The 13,071-nt window shown below is 38.8% G+C and overlaps 1 protein-coding gene across 5 annotated transcripts in view; it reads left to right on the top strand.

The window, feature by feature from the left end:
• LOC124063494 (plexin-A1-like) overlaps positions 1 to 13,071 on the top strand; it is a 279,266-nt gene that overhangs the window by 207,477 nt on the left and 58,718 nt on the right. For 4 of the 5 annotated variants that reach the window (XR_006844116.1, XM_046397214.1, XM_046397216.1 and 1 more), the window contains 2 exons: positions 306 to 402; positions 5,865 to 6,088. Coding sequence is in view for 4 of the 5 variants with exons in the window: in XM_046397214.1 (XP_046253170.1) it covers positions 306 to 402; positions 5,865 to 6,088 (321 nt within the window). In the remaining variant the exon portion in view is untranslated. Of the gene's footprint in view, positions 1 to 305; positions 403 to 5,864; positions 6,089 to 6,726; positions 7,179 to 13,071 lie in introns of those variants that run through there. The other variant, XM_046397217.1, reaches the window with a different exon arrangement.

Consider the following 13,071-nt stretch of genomic DNA (forward strand, 5'->3'; position numbering starts at 1 on the left):
ATCACCCCTCTTGTCCTCTCTCCCTCCGTCCTACCTCATCTCCTCTCCTTCCTTCCCATTTCTGTCTCCATTTTTCCATGACCATTCAACTGTAACCCATCTGTTATTTCTTCATGTGTATTTATGAAAAATGTCTGTTTTGGTAAATATGGATTTATGCCTGTGTGCATGCTTGGTCTGTATCACTGTCTGCAATGAACAAGCCAGGGAGAATCACCATGCAAATTAAAAAGTGCCTCATGCGATTCCCAATTTGCATTGAATCCATTATGAATCAAAAATTTCTGTTTCTCTGTCTGTCTCAGTATGACTACGAGGGCAGTGACATCAGTGACTTACCGGTCGACCTCTCTGTGGTGTGGAATGGAATCTTTGTCATTGACAACCCGTTCAACATCCAAGGTACAACATTTTCTTTTCTCTGGCTAACCTTCCTTATTTTCAACACTCATTTTTGGTGGAACATGCAAGCATTGGTGCTTGGCAAAAAATTTGAATCACTCCTGGTTGTTTATCTGTCTGTAATGATTTTCTGTGAAGCAACAACACGGTGTGCAGTTTTTTCCCCTCAAAGAAATCTGTAATTTCATTTTTGACAGCCATCAGGGAGAAAGGTGAAAGTGTACCATCCGTTTGGAGAAACACTATTCATGTCTCAGGGATAAAAAAAAGGGGCAGAGGCAGTGATTGATGGATGGCGATGATAACAAACAAACATCCAACACAGAAATTAATAGGGACTGATATTAGAGAGGAAGATAAACAAATGGTGAGACCAATACGTAGAAGAAAGAATGAAGGGAAAGAACGATAGGTGGATGACAGGTTGATAAATGCGCCATGTAATGGCGGGGGGTAGATGAGAGTAAAGGAATTGATAAAGAAAAACAGGAGGCGACATGGGGGGATGGCATTTATTATTTTTAATCGCTATTTGTGCATGAAGTGGAAAACAATTACCAGTTCTAAATTCTTTATCAAGTGTGATATATTGGGTGGTGGAGGCTAATGATTTTAGACGTCCCATTACATGAGATAATACAAGTCTTGCTTTCAAGTGTGTCCTACAGTCTTTTGCAAAAAAAAAAAAATAAAAAAATGCATGCTGACAACTAACCCTTCCTGCTCTATACTCTTCATTCTCTGTTCTATCCACTTCAGTCTTTAGGTGATACACATGCACGTTTTAATTTCACATCCTTTTTGTTCCGTCTGACCTCATTTTGATAAATGTCAGACTAGCAGTTCATTTTGCAGATTGCTTGGATATTATTTGCTTATCAGTTGTGACCTAATTTTTCTGCCTGTGTTATTTTGTTTAAAATATGCTCATTTACGGTTTCGGTATGTCTGTACTCATAGATCTTTTTCTGGGGATTAAACATCCCGAGTTTGGCATGTGCTGAGAAGCATTGTAGCTGCCACAAGAAAATAAGTAATTACATTTCTGTACAATCAAGTAGATGGATCCCATATTTTAATTTCGAACTATGGATTTGACTTTTCTTAATCAGATAAGTACTTAACTGAGCAATACACGCCTATATTTGGTGAATAATCCACTGAGTATCAGTATCAATTTAGTGAGTCAAGTAATTCTACATATTGCATTTTGATGTGTTTAATGGAACAATTCAGTTTAGCTAACATTTATGAGAACTTAAATTTCATACTTAACATACTTCATACAACAATGATGCATGTGTCCCTTTGGTTTGCTTTTTTTTTTAGTTAAAATTGTCACCCAACTTGAACTGCTTGTTGCTGTTGGGATCTTACGATCTTCTGTTGCACCAGGAAGATGCAGGATGAAAATTACCCAAACTGTCCAGTAACTGTCAGTATACATAACTTTATGATTTCTCCTTTCCTGTAAACATACAACCCTGTAGAACCAAAAATCAACAATGTATTAATTCTAGCCATGCCTGCAGTTTGGCTGTATGGATGGCAATATTGTGTGGCTTGTTGACCTCTTGGGTTCAGACAGAGGTGGCTCATTTGAAGACATTGTTCCCCCCAAAAGTTTGGTGTGTATAGGGTTATGTAAACATAGCATTCCCACCCGGATGCGGGACAAAACAAGTGGGCTAAGATCACCAAGAAAGGGTGGTCTCAGCTCGTTTCTAGTCTAGAAAGCAAAGCAACCAACAGGACTTATGGTAGCACATTATGTAATGTTTTTAGCCCAATTTCAAATGCTTAATTCCGAAAAACGGAAGTGCTGATCATGAAGTTTGCAGGAAGGGATCTTATAACTGATCTACTACATGTCTGCATGGGCATTTTCTCTGACTAAAAAGTCAAAAATTGCTATAACTGCTGTGCTTGTGTCCTCCTTTGTGTTCTTTATCAATTCATGTTCATCAAAGAGTAACTAGGCCTGAATCATTACTGTACAAGATGCCTCCTTTTCTTCCTGCCTCTACCTCTTAGTCACAATTCATAACATGCTTTCGATTCCAGTCTAATCATAAGCCTTATCATCAGTTGTTTCTTCATGAACTCTTTATGAAGAACATAAATATACATGAGATGCATTAAAGTGCTGCACATACTTTTGTCAGTCACTGCAGTTTGATTTCCCCATAGGGGCTTGATGATACAGTGATGTTGCAGGATGACAATCAAAACTGTTCAGTCAATGAAACTGGAACAATTTTTTTTTCCCATTGTCCCGACCATATGAACCAAGCCACAGGTGCGAGTGTGCCGTTAAATATCTTTAAATATATGGCATGAATTACCAACCAGAGCATGAATGCTATTGATTTTAGTGATCCCCCTGACTTGTCATTCAGTTCCACCATAAGGTCAATATGTTTCATTTGTCTAATACTGCCAATAATGTCCTAATCCCTACTTTACCATCAGCCCTGCATTTTGTGTTTACATCAAATGAGCAAATATTAGCATGCTCACGTGCTTAAGCAAGATGTTGAATGTTCTAAATCTCATTAGAGCAAGATATCAGCATGTCAGCCCCATATAACTTTGATAACATGATCAGCTTGGAGAAATTATGACCTATCAATATTATCTCAGACAGTGGCTCTGTTATAATTACAAAATCATAAAATTTTGAGTCATTTAACACAAAGGTGAATCAAGTAGTCTGTTACTAACAATGTATGTACTTCATCTACGTCATTTAAATCATAATATTAAAACTATGATTGTGCTGAAGGTCAGAAAATTCATGTTATTTACAGAGACTGTCCCCGCTTTTGTTGTATAGCATCTTCAAATCCCCAGATTTCCTCACAGCTCACTATTGATGTCTCTTCAATCAGAGATCAGTACTGTTTTTGAATATATGTCATAACAGGGCTATTGACAGCAGCCCCTGCTCCAGATATGATGTTTTATACAGCAAAGCTATCCAGCTAACTCTTGAAACAGCCCTTAGGGACGTATGCCACAGTGCTTTGCATGTGACAGCAATGGTATTGAGCTTTGAGAGTGTGAAATCTAGTGAGTGCGAACTCGACAAGTATGTTCCTGTTGTTATGACTATGAGTAAGCAGTGCTTGCTACTTGACTTTCTGGGCTGTGGAGAATTTATGCAGGCAGCATCCTAGACAAGCGGTATATTCATCAAGACAAGCCAAAGACAGACTTATGACACATGCGGATAGGTTATGGATGAGTAATGCATCAACAACCCTATCAACCCCCCATAGATAAACTTATTGTGCTAAAGCCTCACAGAGAACCTATTAGGATTATAAATTCAATGCAATTCTTAGTGTTAGAGGTCTAAAACTCCTTCAAAACGTGAATTATAAAACCATCCTCACTCATTTAAATCTCATCAAGACCTTCTCCTCCTTTTCTTTTCCTTTTTCTATCCATCCTCCATTAATCCCTCCTTGCTCCGTCTTTGTCTTTTTCTTTCTGAATTGGAGCTGTATTATCCGTCTGTAGCACAGCCGCTCGGCCCTGGCCCAGCTTTGCCCCGGTGTAAAGTGGAGATGTTAATGTTAATTAAATCATTCATTTGGTTCAGATTAATTAGCGTCGCGCTACTTTTAAGCTGAGCCGTAGCTAATCAGATTAGACTGAACGGAGGGCCGAGGCGGGCAGATGGATACCAAAGAAGCTCGCTTTGAAGTCCGGCCGCCGTCTGTCTGCTGAGGAGGAGGCGGAGGAGGAGGGAGGAGATTCCTCTATGCTCTGTTTCTTTCTTTTTTCCCCTCTGTTTTTCCACTTCAGTTCATTTCAAATCTGCTTAACTGGTGTGACAGCAAACAAACCTGCCTGCAGGTCGTGGCATTAGTATCAATGATAATAGATAATTATGACAGAGATTCACAGGTGACAAATGGTAACAAAACAAAAATCAAAAAAACCTTTCCACTTTCCGGTACCTGTCTCTCTCTTGTTTGTGTATGACTTTCTCTCTTTTGCTTGTTTGTCTGCTCACCCAGATTGTCTGCTCTCGCTCTTATTTATCTCACAACCTCTTTCTTTCTGGTTCTATCTGTTTTTCTGATTCTGTTGTCCTCGCGGGGCCTCACGGTCTTTAAATTCATAGCAATTCTTGTTGCTGTTTTGTTAACAAGCACGGCTAAAATGTACTCCCTCTCCCTCCTCCCTGCTTCCTTTCATCTCCCTCTCCTCTCTCTTCTCAGGTGTTTGAGGTTTTAATTATTTATTTATCTATTTATTCATTTTATACTTTTAATGACTTTTTCCACTCTGCAGAGTTGAGGGAATGGTTTTTACACAACAAATTATCAACTCCCTATTGGCGTTAGAAGACATTACCTGTCGAATTAATTTCTGTAATATCCCTGTAGGTCAATTGTTCATTTTTTTTCTCTGTTTATCTGTGGAAACAGTTATTTTTCCATCGTCACAGCCTCCAAGTGGTAATAAAACTACTGAAGGTTTTAGGTGTTATGTGGATGATTAACATTCATTTATACTGTTCCCACTCTGTCTCAGGCTCACGGACACATATACTTCTGATTTTACTTTTGACTTTGTTCTTGCCACTGTTGCTTTCTGTCAAATTATCACCTCGCAAACTTGTATAACAAGCTGTTGTTATTCAGAATATTTCTTAAGCATCAGGAAAAGGTAAAATCTCCAAAATAGAGCAACATTAGATTATGCCTTTAACTCAAGCTTATTGCTGTTTAATTGTGTACCCCAGAAGAGTTGTATCCTACTTGACATGGTTTAGCATTTTGGTTGTATGTACATCCAAAGAATTAAGGTGATTTAGCTCTTTATTCTAAATATGAATGTACAGCCGGCAGCTAGTTAGCTTAGCATAAAAACTGAAAACAGAGAAAGTTACCCTGGGTAGAGAGCTCACGGTAAGAGACAACGAGCTGTTTTGTGAGCCTCTGCTCTAGCTTTCACTTTTCAGGTAATTTTTAATAATTCTCTCAGAATGGATGGAATAAGTAGCACAAAAAAAACTAACAGAACAGGGTTGTGATGTTTGGTAGAGTCTGTCTTTATTAACTCAATCTCTTACCGAAATCTACTACTCTGGATGCTAACTGAAAAACAAGCAATGCACATTGGCCATGTTAACCAGTTAGTTATCCAGACTGGATATTCTGTGTTCAAATGATGTTACACACTGTCTCATTCCCCACCAGTGTTGAGGTTAACATATTTAGCGCTACTAATTTCAGTAAAATTTACATCTGAAGTTTACAATCTTGTACTTGACATCCTAAATATATATCTATCAATATCTCTGGATATTGCTTGTCAGAGACTTCAGGTTGTATTTATCAACCAATCAGAGGCTGTGACTCAGAGTGAGAACCTTCGTTTGGCCATAAAACATCACCACCACTGGATTTGTAATGAACTCTGCTGTGTCTGTGTCTCCCACTCAGCTCACCTGTACAAGTGCAAGGCGTTGCGGGACAGCTGTGGTATGTGTCTGAAGGCTGACCCCAGGTTTGAATGTGGTTGGTGCATCCAGGACAAGAAATGCTCCCTCAGACAAGAGTGTACTGGTGGAGGAAATTCTCACCTCGCTCTGCAGCTGGCTGAAGGTGGAGGGTGGATGCACGCCACGTCTGGAAACAGCCGCTGCGCCCACCCCAAGATTACTAAGGTAAGTCAGTGTGTGTTTTTCTTGATAAGTGCTATATAGAGGACACAACCTATCTTGTACTGAGTGTGTGAGCTGGCAGTCCTTCATTAGCTGCAAGTGTGTGAAGTACTGTGTCTTTGCTGTGCTTATGGACTCCTGGCCTTTTTTCAGACTCAAGATTGTTTGTTCCAAATCAAACAAATGCTTGTAAAGGAAATCACATAATAAGAACTCTATTTTTAATTTTTCTTCAACACTCAACACACTTTCTTTGCTATGTTTAAGTTTGAATTGTTTAGCTATAGGACATACTGTTACTGCACAACTAAAATTTTTTTTCTCCATGAGCTGCTGATATAAATATAAGTGACCAGAAATCAAAACCATCTCTATGCCGTGGCTCTTAGAAATTTAATGACTTCTGCAAAATGCAACGTCTGACACATTTTGAAAGGTAAGTAACTGTTAAAAAGTACAAACACATACAAGTAAGTTTGTACTGATGTTGCAAAGTAAAGCCAATTTAATCCTAGACAGTCTTACTCCAAAGGAGCATCACTGTTGGTGGTAAATAATTAAAAAAATAAATAAATCCAACATCCACAGTCAGCAACTACCAAAAGAAACTCTTCTAATCAAAACTAACTCCAACCTTACAGTTCTAAAACCACCTGCAAAGAAAAGCAGTGCAGCTTCTTTGAGCGCCACATCATAATCTCTTCAACTGGCGAAGAGTGTAAATCACCTGTGGAGATCCAAGGATGGTAAACCTTGATAGTCCATTGCGTCATCTCTCTCTCTTGAAGCCCCTGTGGTCACAAAAGCCCTATGTGTCCTGAACCAAGAATGAAATCTGCTCTATTTTAAAGTGTTCCCATGTTGGGACCTTGTGCCTGCCCTTGGCACAGAAATGATATTATTACTCACTGTTACATCAAACTGCTACTGCAGAGACAGAGGTGCAGACATAGAGGTTTGTTTGATTTTTCTTTTTCTTTTTTTTCTTTTAGGTATGTTCATTTTTATCTTTCACAGCCCCCCTTTGTGTTGATGTGTTTGGAACGTTGTAAGGTTCAAAATCCAGCATTGGTCAGATAGATCTTTAGAGTCACCACTTACGCCTGTTTCCTTTTTCTATATATATATATATATATATATATATATATATATATATATATATATATTCTTTGTGGATCTTTTTCCTCTACCTGACTTTCTTTCCTGGCTTTCAGCTGTTATAAAATCTGAGTCAGTAAAACTTCAACAAGAAGACAATGGAAACACATTTCTTTCATAGCAGGTACAAAATATACAAAAATGAAGAGGCATTTATGCTTGATTGCACCTGAAATGAACATTTAATGAATCAGATGATTATCTTGATGGACTAATCTGTGTCATTTGAGGAGAGTCCCACTTAGTCTTATCTATTCACATTTGTTTTAAAAGCAGTAAGTCTCATTAAAAAGCCTCAGGACTTGATCATATGACTCAAGAGATTACAATTTTTCAATTGTCTATTTTACATTAAATTTTATGTAACTCTTTTGACCATATATCAGTAGCTATATATAGTTTTTTCTCTTTACAATCGAAATTGAATTATAATTTTCGGCACACAGTTGGTTCAGAAATCACTTGTGGATCATTGTGGTTCAGAGTTTCTGGCTCTGGATTGCTGAACTGGTAATGCCACTGATGTATTGTTGTGTTGAAACCTTCACTACTTGAGTTTGTTAGAGAAGGCAGACAGAAAAGGAATTTTCTTCAATTCTTCTCATTTGAGTCCTCCACAACGTGTCCTGTTTCTTGTTTGAAAGAATCTCTGATGTTTTCTGCTAAAATTTGCATCCACTGTGTTGCCCTGCTGCTACATCATCCTGTACTATGTGAATATGTTTATAAATGCTTGCATTAAACATGCATTCACACAGCAGTACTTACCTGTTTATCTTTGTTTGTGCATGTGTCTTGGTGGGTGTTTCTGTGAGAACACAAGGGCATGAAAAGGAGAGGAAGACTTATGTGTTTTTATATTAAGATAACAGTGGAGTGAGACTGGGAGTAATAAATGTTGGAAGAGTTGTGAAAGCACAAAGCAAATGACATTTTGATATCCAGGAGATTTTTCCCTTGAGTCAAGGATTCATTACCATCATTGTTTTGTGTTCAGTACCAGTGCATGTACTATTCGTTTAATAGTCATCCTGTTGACTTCAACATGATAATCAAAACAATTATAGTACAGTCAAGCACATTGGTTATTTTAATAGGTATTGCTGATTATGTAATAATGTAATCATTTCTCCATCAAAACAGGTTTTTATGAAGAGACCTTCAATTGAACATAGAAGAGCAAATACAAGTTAGAACATCAGGGGTTAAGTTACTTCATCAAGTGGAGGTTGGTAGGGTTAAGTCATAATTATTATTATTATATTATATATTATTATAAGATGTACCAGGTTTATTAGTGTCTGTGGTAACAGTGACTTTGATGACTCACTGCCCACTGTCCTGGGTAATATTGTCTGCCATGTATGTAACAAGTGCTCTTTTTCAGTGGTTCCCAAACTTTTTCACATCAAGGACCTTTAAGCTGACACAAATTTGACCACAGACACACATTTGATAAGATTTTGACCTAAAAATACGCCTAAGGTTTAAATGCAGGGCATTTAAATCTTTACTTCAATAAAAATATCAGCACATTGATGATGGATTTTCTAGCTGACCCAAGAGAGTTTTTAATAGTTATAGTTTATTTAGCATAAGAGTGATATTTCACTGGACAGGAAGGGAATGAAAATTGTAATCTGAAAATAAGTTCTAATTAAAGCTGTTACATTAATGTAGTGGAGTTAAAAACACATTTGCCTCTGACATATAGTGGAGAAGAAGTTTAAAGTTACACCAAATTGAGATACTCAAGTAAAGTACAAGTACAATGAATATGTATAGTGCTCCCAGTATCCATTAGAAAGAAAAAAGGCCCATTGCAAATCGAATTTCCCACACACCCTGAATTCCCAAACCATTTTCTGACCACATAAACAATTTGCCAAGTTTTTAACAAATGCTGGCCTTTCATGGCTCATGTGATAATGGTTACTGCTCAGACCACACCAAGATTACTATGTTACAGAACACACACAAATGCACAACCATAATATGTGTACAGGATAGATGAAAGATTGCTAAGAACCCCCTGCTACAATATTGATAATTTGATGTGGCTACTATGTGGTCAGGACTACAGCATGAAGGCCACACCACCACGAAGCAACAGCATCATACTTTATTTCTTGTGGATTCCTGTTTGGTGGTATTCAGATGATTTGGCCAAACAAGGGGAAAAAAGTCAAATATTTTGCTATTTCTACATCCAAAGCTATGCCACCCCTTTGACTACACTGTCTTAACGTTGAAAAACAATGGACACAGTGAAGGAATGTCCTCTTTTTCAGCATCTGGCTAAGGAACACCCGTGGTCCTCTGCAAAATTGCTTAGGTTATGCTATGCTGTGCTGGCTAACCTCAGTGTTTAATTACAACGACGTGTAGCTGGATATGCACTGTAAGTCAGCAGTGATTGGTTGGAGCAAAACGAATCCTGCCCCCACATGAAGCAGCTAACAAGGAATTTAACATACATAACTTACATAATACATCAAGTTGTAACCAAACTGCCATTCAGTCTGACCATTGGGAAATTTAACTTCACAGTTTGGTGGTTGGCGGCTGAGATTTTGACTATTATGCATGCATAAGCATTTGTGGTTCCTGTGTCAGTGGAGTCCTAGCTACTCATAAGGGACAATTTTATCTGTTATCCTACTGCAGTTGTGTCCTATGGCTTGTTAGTTATAGCTTGAATGTGGTTGTGTTGTATCCGATCGCTATCCTCCCAAAACTGCCTGAGATCTGTTTTGAGAATCAGGGCGTCTAAACTTCACATTCTCGGGAGAGTGGTGGTTATTTGCTTAAATGTATTAGTGTTGTGTCAGATCACTGCTGCTTGAGGTCCCATTTCCACACTGTGGCGTCTGCCTGCGTGCCCACAGGCTCACACTGGTTATCTTGTTATGTGGTGCCATACTTTCATGCTTCCAAGAGTTTTTGAGGTTCCAATGGAAATCCACTCTCAGACATCACAGAAATAATATAATGGTAAACAACCATTATAGTCTTTTAGTAGCTAGGAGGTGTAGTTGTCTGGCTCTGTCTTCTGTGCCAAAATGATCATATTTCAGACACAGTGCTAGAGATCATGACAGAGTTTATTAAAGGCAGTGTTATTGCTTACTAAATCTCCATGTTTCATGAAGTATGTTAGACATCTGTGTTCAGTTACCCAGCCAGTGCTTTCAGTTTCCTCCGAGCGCTTGAACCCTCAAAGGTTCTGAGGGATGTTGAGATTGCCTGTTCCGCAAACGACTTATATGGTTTTCATCTAAAATGTTTTTATATGGTTATTTTATGTGGGATTGCATCATCAAACCCTGTCAGTGCCTAAGCCATCCTAACAAAACTCCATAACTACACAGGAAAGTAAAAATCCACATTTATGCAGTATATGAATACATCCCCACATACATCTAATTCCATGCATTAGTTTGTTGATAAATAATCAGGAGGTATTTGCTCTTCTTCTGCATCATTACCTGGCCTTTGTGAACCAGAGAAGTGCTGTTTTTGTTGTTTCGAATCGGGGTGCAAGCCAAATGGCACACTGCTGCGATTGGATCTGTCTCTGGCCCCAGCTGATATTTAGTCCATGTTCCAAGGCGCGGATCCACCCCAAATGTAACTTAAAGATGTAAAGGCTGCGTTTTGTGTAGCTTCCAAGAAAGTACTGGGAAAACATGAGTTGAAAGTCAAACATAATCATATAATACTCCAAATTAGACAGATCAGAGGGAAAAAACAGTACAAATGCAATATCACTTCAAATAAAGAACGAACAGCTTGATGCTGAATAACAGTCCTTAAAGTGCTTTGGTGCAGAGATCACATGTGCAAATTTAATCTACTAACTGCTGTGCAGGCTTTGTATGTTTTTGTCCACTGAGAACTCTGAGTATGTATGGCCTAAAGGTAGGAGCTCAAACTCGTCCTGCAAGAGTTGATCTGGACAGTCTAATATGGCCGGCGCTTTCCTTAGGACATGCTTGTAGCAGAGGTCAGAGAGCTACAGCTGACTGCATACAGGATTGTATGTTGACTAATATGATAATGTCTGTTTTCAGCTGCACTCATACGTTAAAAGGAATTTACAGTTGTCTCTGAATTGGGCTCCACATTAGGAGTGAAACTAATTCAGCATCAAAACAGTTTAATTGTGTTTAAGTATGTGGAGGATAAGCATAAGATGCCCCAGGGCATTTTAGCCACAGACTGCTGACTATTGTGTGTGTTTAAGGTGTGATGGTATATGTTCCCATAGTCTTTGTTGGTCTCTTTTTCAGTGCTCCCCTCAGATGATGGTAGTAATCCCTTTTAACAGCACTTTTCTCTCTCTTTCTCTGCTGCCTGTGTGTCTGTGGCTCTCCCAGTGTTTATATCCCAGGGCTTGGTGGCTAGCTCATATTGTGTTTTGTGGTATCATAGCTCCATTCTTCCAAAAACCATCTGAAGCCCCATTTCCACACCCTGACATCTGTTGTCCATATCGTACCCTAGAGCTTGATGGCTACTCACTCTGGTCAGTGTTTACCAGCTATTGTGTTTGTGGAGCCAAAGTGCCGAGGCTCTACTGGCGCCTGAGGTTCCAGTGTGAGTCTGCTTCCAAACAGTAGGCAGCATTATCCCTGACCAGACTGCTTTTCACTCTGTCTCCCTCTGGGTCTCTTAACTCAGTTCACTCCAGTTACTATTTTGTTTGATAGATTGTTTCCTGTTGCAATGATTAATACATCATAGTTCAAACTGTTCTCTGAAACATATACAGGAGCTAATACAGCCTGTGAAGAGCTGCATGGCTGTTAACGAAGGCCTGTCTTTGTGTGTTACAGAGGTTATTGGTTTTACTCCTAACATGCAGGAACGTCCAATATGTGGTTTGTCTGGCAGCCTTTCATGCTATAATTTGACAACTTGCATGTCAAAAATATTCTAATTCTACTCATAGAGGTTTTGACTTTTATGTGAGTCCGTGAGTTGTTTGTTACTGCTGACTTCCAGGCAATGCTTTTAATTTGTACATTTATATTTAAGCTTTTCAATTATTTTTTTTTTACATGAATTTTCTTTTCATCATTTCTCATTGCAGTTTTCAATTTAATCTCTTACACTTGTTTTCATTTAGACTTCCTCCAATTTTCCATTCCAATTTTATGTTTTCCTTCTCTCCATTTTAATTGTGTTTCCAGGTAAAATTATATTATACCCCATAAGTTAGCAGTGCTTCAGACTAAAAGCTGCACATGAAAACCCCTGGTACAATAGCACTGTGCCTCTATACTGTTGGCCACCTGGGTTTGCATTTCCACACTGCGCTGTCTACTCAGCCAAGCACTGCAAGAGAACAGGGCAATGGACAGATTACACATAATAACCTCGTGATGCTTGTTAAGGATTAGGTTTGTGCGTGCATGTCATGCTGTAGTGTATGTGTGCGGCTTTGTGACAGCCACCATCCATCGGTCACCATATTTGTTTTGTCACACCGCACCTGTCCCCGTTACGCGCCATAATCTGGCTAGATAAATCACATTATGGTTCGGTGGTGTGACTGAGCATTACACCGCCACAGCCCTTCCCACGACGCCAAGGTTCTCTTTGCCAGTGCAAGTTTTTTTTTTTTTTTTTTTAACCTTCCCTTTATCTCATTTTCACTGTTGTTCAAAACCAAGAGGGTGATTTCTCCTCATTAAAACTTGAATCGCTTGATATGAGTGATTCTGTATGGTGTGTGTGTGTGTTTATGTGGGTCGGTGGCTGTCTGCTTTTATGCATGTGTGTGTGCTTGTTTGTGAGGGCGGTGTTCATGCTATGTCATGTTT

The sequence above is a fragment of the Scatophagus argus genome, chromosome 8 (genome assembly GCF_020382885.2).
Source record: "Scatophagus argus isolate fScaArg1 chromosome 8, fScaArg1.pri, whole genome shotgun sequence".
Lineage (NCBI taxonomy): Eukaryota > Metazoa > Chordata > Actinopteri > Scatophagidae > Scatophagus > Scatophagus argus.